Source organism: Botrytis sinoallii, assembly GCF_014898435.1.
Source record: "Botrytis sinoallii strain Bc 23 chromosome Unknown BSIN_003, whole genome shotgun sequence".
Lineage (NCBI taxonomy): Eukaryota > Fungi > Ascomycota > Leotiomycetes > Helotiales > Sclerotiniaceae > Botrytis > Botrytis sinoallii.
The window spans coordinates 3,122,414-3,143,991 of NW_024066030.1; the positions used below are offsets into that span (position 1 = coordinate 3,122,414).

General features: G+C 41.2%; 11 protein-coding genes across 11 annotated transcripts; 5 read left to right on the forward strand and 6 right to left on the reverse strand.

The window, feature by feature from the left end:
- Positions 1 to 3,774: 3,774 nt before the first annotated feature.
- Positions 3,775 to 4,505, forward strand: EAF02_002525 (uncharacterized protein; the record flags this gene model as incomplete). The annotated part of the gene is made up of 2 exons (XM_038898573.1): positions 3,775 to 4,057; positions 4,147 to 4,505. 2 exons carry the CDS (start codon positions 3,775 to 3,777, stop codon positions 4,503 to 4,505), a joined length of 642 nt encoding a protein of 213 aa, XP_038762265.1.
- A 238-nt stretch (positions 4,506 to 4,743) lies between these two features.
- EAF02_002526 (uncharacterized protein) lies at positions 4,744 to 5,592 on the reverse strand (the record flags this gene model as incomplete). Its single annotated transcript, XM_038898574.1, has 1 exon — positions 4,744 to 5,592. The coding sequence occupies exon 1, from the start codon at positions 5,242 to 5,244 to the stop codon at positions 4,744 to 4,746; it is 501 nt and encodes a 166-aa protein (XP_038762266.1). The 5' UTR covers positions 5,245 to 5,592.
- Positions 5,593 to 5,996: 404 nt separating this feature from the next.
- EAF02_002527 (uncharacterized protein) lies at positions 5,997 to 7,083 on the forward strand (the record flags this gene model as incomplete). The annotated part of the gene is made up of 2 exons (XM_038898575.1): positions 5,997 to 6,377; positions 6,442 to 7,083. The coding sequence occupies 2 exons, from the start codon at positions 5,997 to 5,999 to the stop codon at positions 7,081 to 7,083; spliced, it is 1,023 nt and encodes a 340-aa protein (XP_038762267.1).
- Positions 7,084 to 7,670: 587 nt separating this feature from the next.
- EAF02_002528 (uncharacterized protein) lies at positions 7,671 to 8,603 on the reverse strand (the record flags this gene model as incomplete). Its single annotated transcript, XM_038898576.1, has 1 exon — positions 7,671 to 8,603. One exon carries the CDS (start codon positions 8,601 to 8,603, stop codon positions 7,671 to 7,673), a length of 933 nt encoding a protein of 310 aa, XP_038762268.1.
- A 610-nt stretch (positions 8,604 to 9,213) lies between these two features.
- EAF02_002529 (uncharacterized protein) lies at positions 9,214 to 9,966 on the reverse strand (the record flags this gene model as incomplete). The annotated part of the gene is made up of 1 exon (XM_038898577.1): positions 9,214 to 9,966. The coding sequence occupies one exon, from the start codon at positions 9,964 to 9,966 to the stop codon at positions 9,214 to 9,216; it is 753 nt and encodes a 250-aa protein (XP_038762269.1).
- Positions 9,967 to 10,860: 894 nt separating this feature from the next.
- Positions 10,861 to 12,483, forward strand: EAF02_002530 (uncharacterized protein; the record flags this gene model as incomplete). The annotated part of the gene is made up of 1 exon (XM_038898578.1): positions 10,861 to 12,483. The coding sequence occupies one exon, from the start codon at positions 10,861 to 10,863 to the stop codon at positions 12,481 to 12,483; it is 1,623 nt and encodes a 540-aa protein (XP_038762270.1).
- A 329-nt stretch (positions 12,484 to 12,812) lies between these two features.
- EAF02_002531 (uncharacterized protein) lies at positions 12,813 to 14,194 on the reverse strand. Its single transcript, XM_038898579.1, has 2 exons — positions 13,860 to 14,194; positions 12,813 to 13,747 (listed from the first exon to the last, which is right to left on the reverse strand). Exons 1-2 carry the CDS (start codon positions 14,016 to 14,018, stop codon positions 13,280 to 13,282), a joined length of 627 nt encoding a protein of 208 aa, XP_038762271.1. The 5' UTR covers positions 14,019 to 14,194; the 3' UTR covers positions 12,813 to 13,279.
- A 235-nt stretch (positions 14,195 to 14,429) lies between these two features.
- On the forward strand, positions 14,430 to 16,515 carry EAF02_002532 (uncharacterized protein). Its single transcript, XM_038898580.1, has 2 exons — positions 14,430 to 15,147; positions 15,195 to 16,515. Exons 1-2 carry the CDS (start codon positions 14,605 to 14,607, stop codon positions 16,446 to 16,448), a joined length of 1,797 nt encoding a protein of 598 aa, XP_038762272.1. The 5' UTR covers positions 14,430 to 14,604; the 3' UTR covers positions 16,449 to 16,515.
- A 904-nt stretch (positions 16,516 to 17,419) lies between these two features.
- On the reverse strand, positions 17,420 to 17,733 carry EAF02_002533 (uncharacterized protein; the record flags this gene model as incomplete). Its single annotated transcript, XM_038898581.1, has 2 exons — positions 17,420 to 17,589; positions 17,664 to 17,733. The coding sequence occupies 2 exons, from the start codon at positions 17,731 to 17,733 to the stop codon at positions 17,420 to 17,422; spliced, it is 240 nt and encodes a 79-aa protein (XP_038762273.1).
- A 1,263-nt stretch (positions 17,734 to 18,996) lies between these two features.
- On the forward strand, positions 18,997 to 19,653 carry EAF02_002534 (uncharacterized protein; the record flags this gene model as incomplete). The annotated part of the gene is made up of 1 exon (XM_038898582.1): positions 18,997 to 19,653. One exon carries the CDS (start codon positions 18,997 to 18,999, stop codon positions 19,651 to 19,653), a length of 657 nt encoding a protein of 218 aa, XP_038762274.1.
- Positions 19,654 to 20,093: 440 nt separating this feature from the next.
- EAF02_002535 (uncharacterized protein) lies at positions 20,094 to 21,365 on the reverse strand (the record flags this gene model as incomplete). Its single annotated transcript, XM_038898583.1, has 4 exons — positions 20,094 to 20,172; positions 20,247 to 20,544; positions 20,654 to 20,879; positions 20,936 to 21,365. The coding sequence occupies 4 exons, from the start codon at positions 21,363 to 21,365 to the stop codon at positions 20,122 to 20,124; spliced, it is 1,005 nt and encodes a 334-aa protein (XP_038762275.1). The 3' UTR covers positions 20,094 to 20,121.
- Between the last annotated feature and the right edge of the window lie 213 nt (positions 21,366 to 21,578).

The following is a 21,578-nucleotide window of genomic DNA, read 5'->3' on the forward strand; positions in this document are numbered from 1 at the left end:
GTTTTTTGCAATGCATAGCGTGGGTTGGATTGGGTAGAGTTTTTACATTTGTATATATATATATATACCATCACGTCGTTAATTGATTAATGAATAAAGACATCTTACGTTCAACAATTACTCCAAAGACTTTTCCTCACATTTCACAAAACCTAGCCTATCTATGATTGCCGCGCGTCCGAAGTAATTTTGGACCCGAGTTTGAGAGAAAGGGGACTCGGAAGTGTAAGTTTAATTTGGGATAGCATTGATTTCTCCCATTAAGGTCGGCTTTCTTTCCCCCTCATTACAATTTACCACGCATCACCTCGCACCTCATGACTTACATTACCACTCGACGTCTCGGTACATTCGGGCAACATTTATGGCAACAATTCTTTGCCAGGCATCGAACAGGAATTTTTATGCTTTGATTGACGACCCCATCTCCATCTATTCTTGCCCCCCACCATTTTCCCTCGAGCGTACAGAAAATCTACGACGAAAATATAAATCTGGGAGCTGACAAAAAGGAGATACAAACACTCGACAAGCAGTTAATACATATACCCAAGGAAAACATGTAACCAAAGAAGCAACAATTCAATTCAGCAATTTTGAAATGATTTCATTCGACATTCACCTTAATTTCTGCCCCTTTTAATAAGCGCCAGCCCACACCTGGTTCTAAATTACCTTTCACCAATATGGTGCAACGATTTTATGTCTCTTTTTACAACCTCTGGTCAAATTCGTGCCATTCAACAATGTGTGTGGACTTTCCGAGATCGACTCAAAAGTTCGTAGGAGGAACATGAATATTACAAGAATTTTTTTTCTAATATGTGCGAAAGCGGGAAATTCTCCTTCATACACCCATATAATTCAATCTCATTAATCAATAAGAATGGCGCAAGTGAAGAGCGCCTTCAAGAGTGAGCACCTTGGCGCACCTTAAGTCTCATATTAAACTTCCCTCCAAAAGAAGGATCTCCCTGTTGTCGCGTTTGGGAAGATCTGTTGTTTTACCAATTTTGCCTTGAGAGATTTATTACTTCCGAGTGTCTCGGACCTCGAAGAAATTTGGACAGAGCGGGATTTAGAGGGATTTGGAGGGATTTGTTGTTGACATGAGACTTTAGGTAAAAAGGGAGAGAGAGAAAGCGAGCATTCCTAGTTTTTTGTATTTCCTGCTGTGCTTATAATACAAGATCTTTCCTCGATATCTATGCCCATAATTAAAATTCTTGGCCACCCGGTCTTCGTGCTTGTTCCAAGTAAGCCTTGTCTTGATAGATAGATAGAAACTTTGGTATATCATGACTTCATGAATGAGAGAATGCTTCATCAAGATTTACCACGAAGGGAAAAAAGGAGGTTCCAATTATACACAAAGTATCATACCCTAGGATCGATAGCATTGAGATGTTGGGCTTTGATTGTGTTAAGTTTTGAAGATTTCCAAAAGTAATTCCTTGAAAAGATCGTCGACATCGTGCGTCAAGAGAAATTACCATCAGTACCAAAATTCTATTCGTATTTGTTGATCTTAATTTTCAGGAGTAACAAACTAAGAATCATCGTCTTCTTGATCAACCATGACTCTGAGTATGGAAATATTTTGAGCATACCCAAATGACAAAAGAGTGGTAAAAATCAATGTTAATCAAAGGATAAAGGGGGGAGGAGGGAGGGAGAGGATAAATAGAAAGCACCCCATCCTGATAAAATTGCTTATTCGGGACCGTCGGGCTCTAAGGTCTCAACCTCGGACCCGGGATGAGGCAAAGTACCGTGGAAGAGAAGAATAATTGATTCTCTTCTATGATCTTATCAATCAACGGAAATCATACAATCTATTCCAATCCTTTTAGTCACATTTGTTGAACAACTTCTTGGACCTTGGCCACTACCAAGAAATTATTCCTTTGCCAACAACCAAGTTGCCACGAGCGTGCCGAGTTTGCCTTTTTTCCTGTCCCCCCGCAGCATAACACAATATAGGTAACACGGCAGTGACAATGGGTTTGCCGTAGAACCGAACCTTCTTCTTATCTCCATTCAACGTTTGGACTCTCGAGCGCAGCGAGGTCTGGGGGTTTGGGGGCTTGCCCCCATCTGAGAAAAAGATTAAAGTATAATTATATTTGTTATAAGAATACTGGTAACATAAAAAGCAAACCTTTTTGGTTGGCTAGTTCGTTCGTTCGTGCGTACGTGTAAGGCAACCGAAATCAGTAAGAATCATATCATAAGCCATCAAAATATCGAGTATTCAACACGTAACAGCCAACGAACCAAGCACATTCAAGCCACTCTCTTGCAGCTGAAGTTTTTCGTTTCTCCGTACGAAGTACTCCATATCCCTTGTGGGCTTGTCTTCTCTTTCTTGATTCAACCAATCCTATTCGCAAAATCAAATTGATCTGTCACTAGCCACTCTGAAACCCAGATGTAAATGCATCCTTATGCTATCATTGCCACTCTTATCCCGGAGTAGACGATTATGGGTTTGCCGTGCTCCCGAAATCTCCATACAGCCGTAGCGATATGGGGCAAGATGTTCGAAGCATAAAATAGATTAGAACAAGCATGGAAGCATGGAAGCATGGTATGGTAATGAGATTGGGTTTCACTGAAATCTACTTCGGTATGAAAATCAATTTATCGAGGGAGGAGATTTACCCTAATCTGATCTTCAATAGCCTGGAAGGTAATTAACAATATTTAAAATTGAATCATTCATGAAATAGAATCTTGTCCCCGTGAAATGCTTCCCTTTTTATATTCTATATGATTGGATTTGAAGCGAACAAATCTTGAAGGAAGCGCGTACCTCCTACATGCCCAGTATCTATCAGCTACCGAAGTAACACATCCTACGAGTCTACGTATAAGATGTACAGTTAACATGTAAGGTAGTCAATGCACCCTAGCCCTAAAGTTGCATACGATGTGGTACCATCGAAAACCCCTCCCCAATGAACCTCAACCGTCAATCCTCGTGATGACAACTTTTACGTCATGAAGACCTTTCCCATCAGCCCAACCATTCAAACCTTCGAAAATCTACCTGGGTCGTGAGTCTTCTCAGAAAAGGCTTAGAAGTTAGAACACACTTAGAACCAATAACCTTGTTAAGTCCCTGCCCTTTCTCGAGCCCTTAAAAAGCTTACTTTGTATGCCCAGGTATTCAACATCTTGGAACATGACCCCCTGTTTAAATATTTCTCCATTTTTTAATGCACTTCTGAATCACTGCGCCCATCAAGACAACTCTCAGAGACATTCATAATAGTACCTGGTAGGTACTCATAGATTCATTCATACTTGTTACTGTATGGAAACGGAAAGTAGAACTAAATTGAGCTTATTTGTAAGTGGATGATTTAATATCTGTAATTGTTATTTCGTTTGTGTTTGGGGGTTCGGTTTGAATTCCCTTTCATACAATCAATCAATCAATCAGTCAATCAAGCCAACAGTCAAGAGAATCCATCTGTGAGCCAGAGCCAATAACTGAAAACTCTCGAGTATTCCAGAATACGGTGTGGTAGAACAGGATTCATAGTTGAGCCATTGCATATTTAGGTTTCTGCATACTGCAAGCCTACACCAAACAGGAAGGAATAGAGTCAGCAACTCGTTGAACCTCACGAAAACCATTTTACATATTACTTCTCTCAATTGTCTCACTCACATTGAAGATCCTTTTATTACCTCGACCATACCTATCTATCTCTTTACTACACTTCCACTCTTGTTCTCCTCAAAAGAGAATACAAATCAATCAAAATGACGGGTTCATTCTGGCACAATGTCCTAACATTTCGAAGACCATCCTCATCAACTTCCTCAACTTCCACAACATCCGACTCAATAGATTCCTCCTCTAGTAGCACCCTAAATTTAAGTGTTCGATCCAGTCATAGACTATCCCGAAAGCGACGAGAAGCATTTGGTGATTTCGATTATACCTTCGATAATGAGAGTATGAATGCGAATATGCAAGAACCTTTAGGGATGGAGAGAAATTCTCTGGGTAAGGATACAGGATTTCCGGAGCCTTTGAGTCATGGTATGTTATTGTTCCTTTTTTCCTTCTCGATCTTATGTAGAGGGGTCATGTATGCCGAGAATCAAGGAAACAAGCTGACAATAAAATAGATCGTAATACAACACTCCCACACCCCGAAGCAGATACTTCACCCTTTGCAACCCTCGAATCCACAGAAGTTGACATTTATCGTTCCCATTCACGACTCTCCATTAGGAGACTTCATAGCAGACATAAAGGATCACATCTAAGCGTACCTTTATACGAGAGCAACGAATATACAAACGGTAATCATGTCCATGGTGATATGAAGACGATAGAAAAGGATGTCGAGAAACAAAACGATCTGGTCGACCCACCCAAAACAGTAGAAGAATTTGTGGAAATGGAGGATCGAGATGATCAAGGGTATAGACCGGGAGACAGAAGGAAGGGCGTACTCAGAAAGTTGAACTTACACAAAGTTTAGAGGAGTTTGGTAAAAAGGAATCAGGAGTTGAGAATTTGGAAGGAGAAATTTTGAAGGACGCAGAACGCAACACAAAACTGGATGGGATGGGATTTGATCAGGCAAGCGAGGAGTTAAATGGATTTGGAGTTCGGATATTTGAAAGGTTGATATTGGTATCTCTTTGTAATTATTTCTTTCCCTCAACAGAATCATGAAATAACTTCATTCATGGAAATAAAGAGCATAAGACCCCAAACTAGCTTCCCCGATAAGTTGTATAACTGTATGGTCCCAAAAGTAGCGGAACGTGGAAATGTTCTCCTTCCTTAACTACGAAGTTGAGTTCAACGCAAGGGAAGAAAGTGTTTTCGTAACCATAATATGCGCCGGTCTCGAATCGAAGTTTCCACATGCTAGAACCCATTGGCAGATTCTGATTCTTTATTTTCCCCCCTTCAACAATCAACTCGCCGACTTTCTTGGATGTGACATTCTCTTGTTCGTTACTCCAATTAGCGATTCGACCGTCGGCATTTGTTATCGCACGAAAGATGGTAGACTCTTCGGAAAGGCAGATCAAAGAGACATTGATTCCCCAAGCAGGTCGACCAGTAGTAGTGTCGAGAGCATGACATGTAATTGGATCCCTTTCTGCCATTTTTGTTATGTGCAAAGTAGATGTTGATTGAGGGGTAATTTGTGAGGATATGGCTTGTAGACGTTCGTTGAAATGTTCAGAGGTGGGGTTGCGGGGCATCGACTGTAAATGGTGTGAATGAGTGAGAACGGTAGATGGAGGGTGACACGAATCTCTACTTGAGTTTGAAGGATCTTAAATAAGGGAAATGTGTGGAGTATTGTTGAAGAATGAAGCAATAACAATTCAACGATAATTATTTTGTATTGATAAAATTGATTGTAGAGAAAGAAACGCCTACCCAGTAGTGAAGAAAGCTTGCCTCGCAAATCGGAGATGGCCGCTTCAGCCTTGTGTTGACGCTTGATGGGGAGGGAGGGGGAAGGGGGTAGAGACTAGTTATGAGCCTTGTACTTCAATTGTACTTTGGACTTTGGGAGACTTCGTCAGAAACATCACATGAATTGAGGGGAATGCGATGACATTGTTTGATCATTTGAAACTCGAGTACATTTGAATATGAACGCACCTTGGAAAGGTGTTGACCCAATGATAACCCTGGTACAGAGCTTCCTAGGCTAGCGAATCACATCACTTAGCGCACTGTACATTTGACAACTTGCAAGAAGAAGGCGTCAGAAGGCAAAAGACAATTCTAGAATTCAGCAAGAACTTTGACTTTACAAGGAACTTGGGAAACGACACTGACCATCATTCAAACTTGACCTCGATTACTCAAAATCACCTTTCTCTCCTGTTCCCTTTAGTCCTTTGCCATTTTTGATTTAATCTTACCTTATCACCAAATAAATTAAGGGTCTTTACCCCGGTTCATCCAATTCCCCCTCTGCCACAATCCCGCCATAATCAAGATGTCTACCGCAGTAATCAACACTGACGACGATCAACTCGAGCCTACTCTCCAATCAATCCTTGATCAAAAGTCTCTACGCTGGATCTTTGTTGGTGGAAAAGGAGGAGTAGGAAAAACTACAACATCATGTTCCCTAGCCATTCAACTCGCCAAAGTCCGTCGTTCGGTTCTCCTCATTTCAACAGATCCAGCACATAATTTGAGTGATGCCTTTTCGCAAAAGTTTGGAAAGGAAGCTAGGCTTATTAATGGATTTGAGAATTTGAGTGCGATGGAAATTGATCCAAATGGTAGTATCCAAGAACTCATGGGACAGGCTGAGGAGGGCGAGGGACCAGCTGCGGGCATGGGTGGAATGATGCAAGATTTGGCTTTTGCTGTTGGTTTTCCTTGCCCCTACAAAATTATTACTTGGAGTGTTCATTTACTAATTCTTTTGATAGATTCCCGGTATTGATGAAGCTATGTCGTTCGCAGAAGTCCTCAAACAAGTTAAATCTCTCTCCTACGAAACCATCATTTTCGACACCGCTCCAACAGGTCATACCCTCCGCTTCCTTCAATTCCCTACTGTTCTCGAAAAAGCCCTTGCGAAAGTCTCCCAATTATCCACACAATTTGGACCTATGTTGAATGGTTTGCTTGGAGCCAATGGTTCTCTACCAAATGGACAAAACCTCAGCGAAATGATGGAGAAATTAGAGGGTCTCCGCGAAACAATTTCTGAAGTAAATGGACAATTCAAAGATGAAAATCTTACTACCTTTGTTTGTGTCTGCATTCCCGAATTCCTCTCTCTTTACGAAACGGAGCGTATGATTCAAGAACTGGGCTCCTATCACATCGACACACATTGTATAGTGGTCAATCAATTACTGTTCCCTAAGAAGGGAAGTGATTGTGATCAATGTAATGCAAGAAGGAAGATGCAGAAGAAGTATTTGGAACAAATTGAGGAGTTGTATGATGAGTTTAATGTGGTCAAGATGCCATTATTAGTTGAGGAAGTCAGAGGAAAAGAAAGATTGGAGAAGTTTAGTGAGATGCTCATTACTCCATATGTTCCACCTGCTGGAGGATTGTAGATTTTCTAGAGAAAGATATATAAAGAATTGAGACTTGATACCCATATTTCATGCCAACTTGTCCGTCACTTTTCCAGCCAGTTACACACATTTGCCAGACATACCTCCACTTGCTTTCATTCATGTACCCAGTGGGAAACCAACCACATTAATGATTTGTCGCTTGCTAGTTATCTTGACCACACTTTTATGAAGATCACTCCTGATGTCTGTTTAATATGTCCTCAATTTATCTTCCAACTAGCCTCCGGATCATCGCATCTCGCATCGTCAAGATTCATCGACTTAATTCTTTCCGCTTTGTAACCTCTGTTTCTCCAATGCTACAGTGTACTCCTAAAAGGAAACTCACAACTCCGAGGACCGGAAGACAGCTAGCACTTTTGGATCTCATCACAAGCCAGTCCTTTCCATTAAAAGACCACCCCTCATTCCCTCAACGCCGATTTGCCAAATGATCTTTATTCCGACCCATCAGAACTTTATACCTCCGTCGACCCTTCATGTCCATACCACGGTTTAGAAGCCGAGGGCATTATAAGATCAAACCTTACGGTTATTTATTCCTCTATTCATTAGCGTATCCATCACTCACTGGTCGCTGGATAGATTCCAAGAAGTTCGACCGGTTTTAATTCAAACACCCTCTTGAGTCTCTCCTTATCCTTATAACACAACTTCCCATTTGCCCATAATTCTCCTCCAAAAGTGTCACTAAAATCCTCCATCACTTCTTCCATTTCCTTCACACCAGCCCCATGAGGTGATTTCTTCAACCACTCGTTTTGGTCCCAATACACCCAGTCATCCCAAGCTGTATTTACACAGACCGCCCTTTTTATCCCGTCCCCTAGATATATATCATTGCCCGGTGTCCCCGCTTTACGAAGAAGCTTCATCCATCGAGAATATAACCCCCAACGTTTATCCGCATTTGGATTCATACCAGCGAAAAATTCCTCACTTTTCCACCGCATGTCCATAGCTTCTGAGACCCTTTGCATCCATTTGACATCCATCTTAATTTCCTCGGTTCTCATAGGGTTGATTTGAACTTTCTTTAAACCACTCCACTTCCCCCCCTCGGTTCTTTCATCACGAAGACCATAGTTCCCTCCAATACTCAAAAATAACATTTCAGCCCATTTCAAGTCATCGGAGTCAGTCAAGTCAAGATTTACTTGTAGTGACTGAATATGTATAAAAGTATCGTCGCCCAAATCTCCCATGCGAAAAAGTAAATCCGCGGGCCAGATTCCAAGGCTATTGACCTTCCATAGGGAGACGATGGCTTCATTGTATAATTGCGAACAAGTACTTAAGAGACCGAGAGCGGGAAGTGAAGAGTTAGAAAGACAAATGTCGTTTTGAGGATCATAAGGGAGTATTTTATAGGTATTGTTTAAAGTACAACGGTAAGTGACACAATTGAATGGAGTTTGAAAGGCATATTCGTATATTTCGTCTCGAATTTCTCGTGGGATATCTATCAAGATGTTGAGATGTGTTTTGAGACGCATTTTGAGCCTAGGACTTGGAAACTAGAAACTGGCAACTGGAGAACTGGGAATTGCGGAGAAGATAGAGGAGATTGCGGGGGGTCGGAGATCAAGGCTGAGGAGCTACGAGCTTCAAAGTTTAGATGAAAGTGGTGTTGTACTGTCACATATAGTGTGAGATCTGCACGTTGGATAAAGAAAAAAGTCATGCGCTACACATAGACGTTGCAGGTGAAGAAAACGGTATTGTCAGTGTCACAGCCTCTTTGTACATCACTAATTGCGCGGCTTAAAAAGTTGTGACCAGCACCGGTAACCTTAACCCACATTTCGGATAACCTCCGATGATTTTCACAAGGGTCGAGTAAGTGAGTGAACGAGTGAATAAATTGATCATCATCATTTGAGACCCCAGTATTTCGATCGTCGGATGATACACAACATTTAGTTCCAGTAATTGAATAAAACTCCGAGTTTTGAGAGTTACGGAGTAGTCTGATAGCCCAAGTCCAGGCTAGCTTTGAGTATTCTAGAAACTATGAACCTATAAATAATTCCTAATGGATTCAGATTTACCCCCCTTCAAAGAATATAAATCATGCAAACGTCTTCAACCCGGTTGAACAATTTCCTACCTATGCCTGGGAATAATTTTGAGTTCTCCATCTCTTGAATCAAGCTTCAAACCCTTCACAATTTGTTTTCCATCTTTAAAACATAAGACCCCATCAACATATAATTGCCCGCCAAATTTGTCATGAATCCTGTCTAAAAGCTTGCTTGTATCAGTCGTGTCAATTAGCATTTCTGCCAACCATTTCCTCTTGGCCCAAGGAGACAGTCGAGGCCAGCTAGTGTTTACCATCCAAGTCCGATATCCTTTGTCTGTCGAAGCATTTCCAGGATACTCTTGATATAACCTTCCATCGACTATTTCACCATTTTCCCTTAGCTCGAGAATATCCTCAAATTCCTCGACTGTTTGTGGTCGTTCTTTGCTCGCTTTGATTGTAATACCATGCAATTTTTGTCGAGATCCTGCCACTGCTGCTAGACCACGCTCAACCCATTCTAATTCGTCCCAATCCAACACCTCCAATTGTATGAATATATGCCATCGCGTTGCTTCGCCAAGCATTGAAATCCTCTTTTCGAGCTTGGATTTCAAGACAGGAAGCTCCCGCAGTTTCAGTCCTTTATGCTCCCAAATTATTTCCTTGCATTCTCTGTGTACTTGTTTACATGTTCGAAGTATGGAAAAGGACTGCGCAACTTCCATAGACCATGGCGAAAGAGTAATGATACCTTTCGGATCTGCGAGGATAAAGGTGTAAATTAAGTCGCGGATCTCTCGTGGGAAAGTTTGGAGGAAAGGGAGAGTCATGTCGTTATATGCCAAGAGCTGCTTGTATGCTGTCAGTATACGACAGAGGTTTAATTGCAGTATGTTTTGTCTGATGGAGGATATTCTGCACCTTCAATAGTTGCCTCTAAAATATTCTCAAATAACGCGCCTTGCTCGGACCTAACAATGTTTCTTCAAACTTTCCAGAAGTAGACTTCAAACGAAGTCGCGGGGCTTCTCGAAGTCGAAACTGCAATTAAACTTGCACTTTTCTTCAATTGAAGACGGCAATTTTGACTGCTGCCTTTTTTTCTCGAGAAATTCTGGTTACCTAGTATAGTAGCCTCAGAATACTTTTAAGGCCAAAAAGTATGCTTTGATGATACCTAGGTTGTTCTTCTTGTTGATAATCGACACGACCTCTCAATAGCTTAGCTGGGTACCTCACTACCACTGAAATGAATTGTTGCTGCTGGTGTATACCATCTTGCCGGCTGGCTATCATAAAGGATTCTACCTTTGGTGCTTGTGGATTTGTAGTGGTGTGTGTATTTGACAAAAATCGGCCTTGTGCGAAAAAATGAGGTCTCGATTAAATTGTGGCAGTAAGCACCATGTTATTAATATCACTGGATATACGAAAGGTCGGGTGGTAGTTGATTGGTTCATATGTATTCCATTTCCATACCGGCCGGTACACTCATGAAAATCACTTAACGCGTTAAAACACGCTTTGACCATTGTACGCGTCGTGAATTCATTCATAACTTTCGTTCCTCCATCAACCAACTTGTTCAAATTTTGTACGAAGTAATTAACACTTGGGCACCTTCAATTTTGCTATCTTACTTTGACCGCATTCACAAACTTTGCTTGTATAATTCTTGCCTTGTATATTTTTGGTAATTCTTGCTTTCTATCACAATTGCCATCATGCCTTCTGCGGTCAAGAAAAGGAAGGTCGCGGCGCCTGCTTCGAGAAGTGCAGCAACCACCAAGATTCAACCATTGAGTTCCTTTACTACGATTTCCAAAGCAGTTACAAAGGGTGGAGCGAAGTCAATCATTGAAAAGAATAAACAAGCGGATGTGGCATCAGTGACAGTGACCAAGTTGGATAAACCTTCGACGAATTTAAGAAAGAGAAAGTTGGATGCAGAGGAGGAATCGAATGTTATTGAGATAGCAACGACTACGACTACGACTACTACGACTGCCACGATTGCGACTGCCACGACTGCCAAAGAAATTGAGACACTTCCATCAAAACCGGTCCTCCCGTCGAAAGTTCCACAAACACCGCACAAACTTATCAAAACGTCCTCGATCACTACCGATACCCCAACAAAAGGCGCGCGCACTCTGCTCGATCGTCTCCTTCTACAAACCCCTAAAAGACCTGTCCAAAAAAGACCTTCTCTTTCGTCACTACGATCTATTTCTTCGAATTCTGGCACGGAGGTTTCGACACTTCCTCCTAAACATCCACAAACTGGCGCTGAAGGAAAGGAGGAGGAAGCAAGTCAACAAGAGGATTTTAAGGAACTATTGCCTACTGAACTCATCGATATTATCAATCTTCACGCAGCACTTCTCACAACACTTACCCTTCACTGCGCTCACAATGGATCCAATGCACCCGCAGATTTACGGAATCTCTGTCCGGATGTTGCCAGAGCATGGGGAAAACGGAAGGTCATGCTAGATGATGTCCGCCGGGCTCTTGGTGTCCTGAACTCTTATGTCAAAGTTGACGCAGAAGATCAAAAGCTTTCTACAATCACTCTATCAGATTATGGATCCGGGAAGATATGTGTCGAGATTGAAGCTGAGAATGGGGGCGGAAAGGGTAATAACTTGAGGCCGATTGACGAAGAAAGACTCAATGGAATATTCTCGCAAAGATTAATAAGTCAGTGGGAATTGAAAGAGGAGAGCGTTACTATTGAGGACTTCATCAAGCAATTACCATCGGAGCCAATCACACCTTGTTCTTCGCTCTCAAAAATGACGCCCCTCCTCGCCAAGGGTCAACGACGGCTGGAAGACATGAAAGCCGGCATTGTTGCTAAAAGAGATCTCAGGAGAACAAAATCTTCCCCCGCTCTTATTCAAGCTGCGACTTCTACAGATACTTCCTCCCCTCCCTCCACCGAAAAGAAACCTACACTTCTCGAGCGTCTCCGCGCAAAACAACTTAAACAATCTCTCCTTCCTCGAGCGCCTTCTCCTGCGCAAGTAGCTCGCAAATCAGCTTTATCAAGAATGGAGGAAGTTGTCAAGGTCCTCAGTATTTTGAGTACGTCGGGATCAGCTGGTCAACAAAGAATCTCTTTCACCATGCCGACTTTAATTGGTAAATTGAAGGATTCATTCAAGACTCCAATATCGAAAGACGAAGTAATTGCCGTTGTGAAACTTTTAGCGGTCGAGATTGCACCGGAATGGGTTCAATTGGCTAAGATTGGGAAGATGGAAGCCGTGGTATTTGATAGAGAGAAGAGGATTTTGGAGGAGAGTGTTAAGGATAGGGTTAAGAAAGCCCAAGCTGCTTGAACCTCAAATTGAGTTGGGTATCGAGAATGAGTTTTGGAAAACGACTCTTTCAAGATTTTGTATATTGTATTTATTGGTTGAAAGAGATACCCTTGTTTTGTATGTATTAGGAGCACGATGTACTATGGTTCGTTGGTTTAATTCGGCTCGTTGAAGGATACGGGTCACAGAATACAGGATACAGGACTGAGGAGCAATGGACGGGAAGGAAGGAGGAAGAATAGAATTGTACAAACAGAAACCCCAAATGGAATGAATAATTACTGAACGACCTCTTATTTACTGACCCATGTGATATCATCAGCGACAGCGGGTGCCCGTCACCAGTCTTACGTGCCAAATGTTGTCTTTTGAGCCAATTATATGCATCGCTTCGGCACCATCTTCTGGGGGCATGTTCATCCCGTACTGAGGCTGCTACAGCGCATCCAAAACAGAGATCTTGTTCAAGTGTCGGCCAAGATCGAACAGGAAAAATCAGGTGAAGAAAATTTAATCAGTAGGAAGAACGGACTTTGCCAGGAAACAGTCAAGACATTGTGAATCAATTGGAGAAAAAGGGTTGAATTGAGTAAATGATTTATCTACTCTGATAGACCATAATCGCCAGGTATAATAACATTGAAATCCAACGCGATGAAAACCTCTTGATATCTAATGCTTTCATTTATTCTTTCATGCATCTCATCTATTCATAAACTCCATAGCTTGAAGCAGCTACCATTCACCATCCACCGTCCACCAATAATCATTTGATAAGACTCGCCCACTTATATCATCATCACACTATCCGCATTTACTCATCATCGTCCGCTCCACCTGGGGTACCAGTCTTAGGAGTACCAGTCTTGGGTGTTCCAGAAACAGGAGTTCCACTCTTCGCACTCGGTGGCCCAGCGGTAGGAGGAACAATCTTAATTGTAGTCTTGACAGGTGCTGCCTTTGCTGCAGGAGCAGGTGTAGCATTCTTCTTTGGTCCACCAAACTTCGAACCTCCAATATCATTTCCACGTAACTTAATACCCAAAACACGTTCCATATTGTTCAAAACTTTTTGATCAGGAGTGGCGACGCCCCTTTCCATGTCGTTAACAATCTTTGGGGTAGTGTTGCATAGTTTGGCGAGGTCGGCTTGGGTTTTGATGTTTTTGGCCTTGCGACCATCTTGAATGGCTCGGGCTACTTCCATACCAACGGTCTTTGGCTTTATGATTTCATCAGAGCGGTCGACTTTTGTGAGATGTTGACCTTCTCCCGAAGAACCCTGTTATTTGAATAGATTAGTTAATGGCACATGGCGGTCGAATGTAAGGCTTGCGGAAATAAGGTCGCGGGGTCGCGGGGTAAATGTTAATGATTGAATGGACTCGACTTACAGCATTACCGGAAGCAAATTTCTTTTCGGTAGTAATAGCTCCTCCACTTCTCTTAGCAGCATTCAATGCAGCAGCTCCTCTAATGACAGTCTCTCTGTTTGCGCCAGCTCCTCCACGAACATTCTTTCCAATCTTTGTGGTTGACTCCCAGTCATCCATTTTGATTGATTTTTATGTGGGTATTTGATTAAAAAGTGTTGCCTGAAGAGATAGAATGTTGAATTGAAAGGAAAGGGATTCCGAAATTTATCGAGGGTATTTGACGCTGATGTTGTTGTATGTTGTAAAAAGCTGAAGAAGGATTGATGACTTCTATTTGTGGCAATTGAATAGCGCTTCCTCTCGCCGAATGAATCAGATACAAAAAGAATTTCTTATGTAAGCAGGGTTAAGTTATGTCGTCAAGCGGTGAGTACCGTAGAAGGGAAACTTTACTGCATTAAGATGAAATGGTATGGCAATATATCCTTGTATGACTCTAGACTTTTGATTTCTAAGTGAAGTACACCAATACGTACTTACCCATTGACCATATGCATCGTGTATTTTACATGTTCAGACAACTCTAAAACATCATTGCTATTCTATCATACGAGAACCTTGAAGTCTATATAGGCTGTCTTGTATTTACCTTTACCTTCTGTCTCCTTACGATTCCTAATTCTTGATATTGAAAACGCTTGAAAAACAAAAATGCATTATCAAAGAACTCAACATCGCCTCCCCTAGATTTCCAAACCGCGTCATGGGTGTTTCTTATTTTGCATTCACCTCAATCACACTCATTGGGCTATTCGGATCAGTGTCCGATATATCAACTATCTTCGCCTTTTCGATTATACGGAATAGACATTCATTTTTACAATCAATCCAGAAATATGTTGACTTATCAACCATTATTACCATTGCCACGAGCACGAGTGTCCTGTTTTCAATTCTTCAAATTATTCGATATGTCCGAGGGCTTCAGGTAGCATCTACCAATCTAGATGATCAATTTTTAAAACCTATGCTCTTTCCTACGAAGACAAGTCATTTGAGGTTGTTTCCAAAGAGACATGGCTTCTCATACTCCTATCTTTTAACTGGCATACCCATTGGTTGGATAGGATCTTCAGGAGGAATGATTTCAGTCGATGATAAGAATGATGGACTCCCATGGTATAGAAAATTATTATCCTTACAACCAATGAGTCCTTGGTATGTCGTGGATGGAGATTATTATTTGGAGAGGGGTCATGTCTCTGGTGGATTAGAAGGAAAATTGAAAAAATTTCTTCACGATCAGGTAATTTCGATTTTTTACATGTTCAGGATTCTGTTGACAAAATCTAGGGTTTAAATCATGAAGATTATCCATTTGCATATCTCTTGACGTCTTCTAAGTTTCTTGGTTATCAAAATAATCCAGTTTCAATATGGAACCTTTATTCAAGGAATAGAGAATTGAAAGCTGTTATCCTCGAAGTCAATAATACATTCGATGAACGTCACACTTATTTTGTTACACCAAAAGACGCGGAAGATTCCAAAATAGAGGAACCTAAAGGCAAACCACCAAGGTTCACAAATACTTGGTCCAAGGAATTTTATGTTTCTCCATTCAATTCTCGAAGTGGTTCTTATTCCGTCTCAGCTTCTGATCCATTTTTTCCATCGCTTTCTGGAAACAATCCTCTGGATCTCACATTAACTCTTAGTTCTACTGAACGTCCATTCTTAGTAGCAAGAGTCTTCTCTGATGGCCATGCATTCGACCCATCTACCATATCGGTACTCGAGAAGACTAAATTTCTACTATCATGGTGGTGGGTAGGATTCGCTACATTCCCTCGAACATTAGTCCAAGCCTCCATATTATTTTTCAAACGGTCCTTACCATGGGTTTCGCGTCCGGAACCAGTCAAAAAGACTATTTCCCGACATGCCGATAAAACTCAAAAGTCTATCGAGGCATTATTTCGACAATTCTTACAACATCTTATTGAGGTAACGGACCAGCCTTTGGTTTTAAAGTATAGACCTGCTGGGCTTCTTAATAATACACCAGAAATTATGTTTTCTCCATCAGCTCAAATGTCACCGGAATTAGCAAAATCCATGGAAATATCAGTACTTACACCGATTTTCTACACCCAATTCATCAAATATGTCGATATCGTCCAAGGTCTTGAAATGGAATCGAAAAATGAAACCATATCTATCTCTGACTTGAGTCTTTTATGGACACGGCCTTTGAAGTCAAAGGAGCAGCAAGCAGTACCAAAAAATTTCCATTCATCGGATGAAAATACTCTTACCTGTGTATTTTTCCGAGCAATTCGTTCCATTCGTACATGCTCCCATACCGATCCTATTGGAAATCTTTTTTCGTCATTTGACAAATACATTCTGGGGCACACCGATAATGTCACTTCCTTGTTATACCAGAGAATACTGCTCAAGATGTGGCTTTGTGATTGGATTGCTTTGGGATGGGAAGATTTATTGAATTTCCAATGGTGGCTAGTAAAGATTGGAGGCTTTTGGTGGTTAACAGAAAAGATGTGGTTTGTTTATTTGAATTCATACACTGGCTTGGGGCATTGAAAGCATGATGTTGGGAATAATGTATGGTAGATGCGGGAAATATCGAATGGTGATATTTAAATACTTGAGAGATCAACCCTTCAATTCGAATGTTCTCATCTGCAAATTAAATACACAATATATACCCGATCCCAATTACCAATCTCCAGTTCCTCTTTTGCTTTCAAATAACCTTAACATTCTCCATTGATATGTCCCCGTGGATCGCGCAATGTTAGACGTTAGGAACACCAAAATATTGACACTGGAACCTAGCTTGCCATCGTCTAGTGCGGGGTGCTGATGCGCATCCCCTTCTCCCAAGACTCTCTCCGCCCAAAAGAATACTTCTTTGACTTTTGTCTCTTTTCAAATTAATTGAAGATAGCATAGCCTCTGCTGGTAGTTTGGTACTGGCGGTTTCCATCGTATTTTCCCTCCTCTTTTGCTCTCAAGCAATTTGATCACTGACCCTCCGAATTTCTCCAATGATGGTTTTACACCAGTCCTCGAAAGTGCCAAGTGGATAAAAGTTCCTCTTTGCCCTAGAACATTTCTAAATGGCTTCTGGGATTCTTTATGAGGGTGTGCGAAAAGGTGCGGGAGGATGTGGGAGGATGTTCTGCGCAACAAGTTTCATTCACCCCGTCCGTCAATTCGCCATTTGTGTGGGTATTACTGCCTTGATAATTCGACGGTAATGTATTTACTCGTAGCAATAGCGAGTACTTTCTTCAAAACTTTGCATCTGTCTAGGATATCCACCGGCACCCAGCGACCCTTTGGCTTCGCGACCTACTCCCATCTGAAGCCGAAGCAATCAACTCTTTGGACGGGCTTGACCTCAACGCACCGCCGGTCGTGAAGCTACTCCGACGAACCAAACAGAATGTTCTCCGCAGATTGAATTGACCTTTTGTAAAGTTCCTTCGATGTCGCACGCTCAAGTCCCTGTTCTGTGGAAGTTATTTGAGCCTCTCCGAATCGCGCACTTAGAAGACACCATGGTCAAATCCAATCACCATGGAATGCTCGCAGCAGGTGTAGTTCTGCCGCCGGCAATATTTCTTCTGCCATTCTGATGATGGACTTCGAAAAGTTTCGCAAACTACCGCATTAATGTTGTCGTGAAATTGATCGGTCGACCGAGTCGCTCTGTGATCTAGTTGCGGGGCAGTCAGCTCAAATCCAATCACTCATTCCGTCATTTGGAACGTCGGGTTCTTATGAATTCACCTTGATCAATCCATCCCGCCTTTTGAAATCGTTCTTCGCGGTTATCCACATATGCAATTAAATACAGCATTAGTTATTAGTGGTGATTGAGTTCGCGCCGAAAGCCATTTTCTTGTGGAGGTAGAGCCTATCATGTCTATTAACGCCTAAGGTAATGGTGGGGTCGAGGCGCTAATAAGTCCGCAATTTAGCGTGTCAAACGGAGGTCAACCAAATCTTCCTCGCAAATAATTTTAAGACTTTTGATTGCACGATCAGGATATTGGCTCGATTTATTCGAGTATCTGTCTAAATATCATGAGTTACGGGATGGGAAATATCCTGGTATGATACATCTAGCCTTTCGCAAGCCATAAACACAATCTATTCACGGTGTCGACTTTCCATCTATTTCAGTATCCCCCATACCCTTGCGTTTGTTTTTATAGTTTATCGCATTGGGCAGTCGGAAAGAGAATATGAAACCGGGGAATTCACAGCCACTTGAGGAGTATTCTTAGTTTGAAATGGATTATTTGCTATTTCCTATTTGCAATCGTCTGAACTTTTGACTGGTCGTCAGTGCGATCATAAAGTTTCTCTAGAAACAAATCTGGGGCACATCATGTCTCGCATAAATTCATGCAAAGTAGTCGGATATGCTTTTCGACTCTTCAATATAGTCGTCGCCAGAAGAAGCTTTCTTGGCTAGGAGATCATAGGCTTTGCGTACATTCTACGAATTTACCCCTCGTTGGGATGCTTTGAAATCGCAGCTTCCATCGCTCCAAGTCAAACGTTAGATCAAAACATCAAGTGAAAACAAGACTTTACTATTGTCAGATTGAGAGTAGGTTGCGAACCGTTCTTCCCACCGTATTTTCAACATGTCTTTTCATTGCCCAAGTCCATACATATCCAGATATCGCCAACTTCTACCACAAATTTGTTGGAGAAGTTTATAGTCTTGGATCGAAACAGAATTGTGAAAGTTAATCGAACAAACCAGACCATCATAATCTCAACTCCATATCAAACGTTACCTAGCCTCAACTGAATATCTTCCGTCGCCTCAAACACATGTGAGTTTATGACGTCCGCATTAAAGTTTGTCTCATAAACCCTTTCCATATGGTTTCAATACATGGAATCTTTTGACATTGCGGGGTCACAATTTTTAATATATATTCTCATCATGTTCCCTTGTATTTCTTGCTCTGGTATCCCAAACAATCATTTCTCAATTCACTTAATTATACCAGCAGGCAGGTATTACATTTCGAGAAAGTTGACCTTTCTTTCAAAGCCTTACACTCATTTTCAATTCCTAAAGAATAAATTTTAAATCGCCAAGATGCGAAGTTCCATCCAGAGCATTTCCTTTCTCCTCCTTTTATTGGGTACCTTTATTCTCGCAAGTCCCATTCAAACCGAACCTGCAACAGTACCATCAGTACCAAAACGAACAACGCCAGTCAATAAGATGTATGGTCTTTCATCTCGTCAAAAGATGAATATGACCAACAGTGACACCAATCCTAAATCTTCGACAAGTTCTGCTGGTGCCAAATCAACTGGAACATCCACTGCATGTTCACCAGAAGTTCAAGCTCTTGCATCGGGAATCAATTCGAATATTGCAGACCAACGCAATGAACAAAAAGCTGTGACAGCTGTTGGGAATATTCTCCAACAATCACCTTTTAATACCTCCATGTTTGATGCAGCACAATCTTCTCTTATGACCTTCGTTCAGAAAGGAATCCAAATTCGACAAAACAATCAAAAGATAGCGCCAGCAGGAAATGGTGCCATACCTGGTTTGGCAATTGTAGCAATGGCACAACAGGAAGAATTGAATTTAACCATGAGTTTGACCGCAAGTAATGTGGTTGGTAGTAATGCGACAGTTGAAAAATTGAAGACAGATTTTGCAGGTGGAATCGTACAAAACATGAAGAATTTAGCGGCGGCAACTAAAGGTTGTAAAATGCCCAGTACTACTCCATAATTTGTGTTGGTGGGTTTGGTCAACTACCTAGGTAGTCAACACAGGAAAAATCATTCATGGGAGACGCTGGTCGATCTGTAATGTAGCAAATATAATATATATATGTATATGTATATTTCACCTCACACAAAAATTCCCAAAGTACAATTGTTGATCATTCATGCCGCCGGGTTGAATTCTCTCGTTCATGAGTCTCAAACCTCAAACTGCATCATAAGAATCGAACAATCATAATCAAAACGTTTCGCATCGCATGCATTTCCATAATCATATCAATATTCTATTCATTTTCGAACATCTATTTGTCAAAGCGTGCGAACAGCAATCAGCAACCCTTCATACATTCAATCACCCATTCATACAATGATTATCTTCCACTGTGTCAAATCCATTTTCAAAGACTTTCCTACTATATCTCAATACATCTTATGTCCACATCATGTCCAGTTCATATCCACCCCAGTGAATTTATCTATGATAAAGTTTATTCCTCGAATCTTGCACGTTCAGCAATGTATACTAAATAAATAATGGTCAGATAAGCGCACTTTATCCAATTTAATCCGACAACGAAAAGAATTGGGAATTCTCACACTACACAATTTAATTCCTCCTCCTTCAACTCCCATACCTGGTGCTACCGTATCAATTTCTCTATGCAAAGCTCTCAATCCCCTGAATTCCATACTCTCCCACCAATCCAAATAAACACTTGCAGTGATACCCTGCCACTCAAAGATATGCATTTCCACCAGTATTTGACCGATAGGAAATTCTGGTTTCAATGGATCTGGAGATGTAAGTGCACCAGCACCGCCAGGAAGTGTATGACCATTCAAGGAAGAGAGAGCATTGTATTCCGAATATTCGATATCCGTCTTCAAAATATCACTATTCCCACAAAAATCGAACCATTAGTTTATTTCTTTTTCAATTCTTGTCCCCGAAAAGATTTTTGGCAATGAGGACCAGGGGAATGTGCGGCTTCTAGAAAACTCACATGTAATCATGTCCATTCCTTTTCATCATATCTTGAATTGTAACAAGTCGGTTTGCATCATCTGTAGCACTATTTGCTCCATTTCTTTCAAAATGTGCTCTTGCTCTCATTTCTTCCGTAACTTCTTCACCAAAATTAAATCCCGGCACATGTTGATCGTAACCCCAAATTTCACATTTCGTTCGACTAAGTATTTCGGCTTCGAACGATGAATCATTCCCAATACCTATTTTGATTTGAAGTTAGCCATGAATTTTCAACGTTCATGAATCAATTACTTACCAAAACTATAGACCACGCAAGGTTCTTTCTTCTCAATAAATTTACTAATTCCACAAATCCACCAACCTCCTTCCCCAATTCTTCCAAGTCTTTCCATTTCCCATGGACAACCATAACTTGGAGTAACTAAATCCCAAATACTCCAAGGAGTTTCTTTGAAAGTAGTTTCATCCTTGGCAGGAAAAAACCCTCGATCAGGAAAATTATGTCTAATCTCTCTTCTTTTTGTTACTCCTCGTTGATATATAATTTCGGATTGTTGCATGAATGTATTGAGGTTCGGACGTGATATAGGTATGAAATGAAAAGTTCCCAATGTTGGTACGGAAAATGGTACTTTTGATCTAGCTTTTGATGGAACAGCGATAAATATGGCCAAAAGAATTAATGAAGTTAAAAATAATATCTGAACAACATTATTGGATCTCATGATGAGATTGAGTTATTCGTATTTTGTTGTTATGAATCACTTTGGCCAAAAATTTATTGAAGTTACGAAATCCAAATCAAGGGGAGTCAGGAGGAGTAGGAAAAGAATTTTGATCCTTTAGCTTCAGTATTCTTTTCAATTTTATGGCGTTCATGTGTACGTATATGTGGAAATAAAGGGCAGTTATTTATTTTCAGCCCATTAGATTGCAAC

Bases quoted from the DNA above. Each gene is read 5' to 3' on its own strand.
- EAF02_002532 (XM_038898580.1), top strand. From the start codon at position 14,605: ATGGGTGTTTCTTATTTTGCATTCACCTCAATCACACTCATTGGGCTA. The intron at 15,148-15,194 runs GTAATTTCGATT...GACAAAATCTAG, and splicing joins AAAAATTTCTTCACGATCAG to GGTTTAAATCATGAAGATTA.
- EAF02_002531 (XM_038898579.1), bottom strand. From the start codon at position 14,018: ATGGATGACTGGGAGTCAACCACAAAGATTGGAAAGAATGTTCGTGGA. The intron at 13,748-13,859 runs GTAAGTCGAGTC...TTCAAATAACAG, and splicing joins AATTTGCTTCCGGTAATGCT to GGTTCTTCGGGAGAAGGTCA.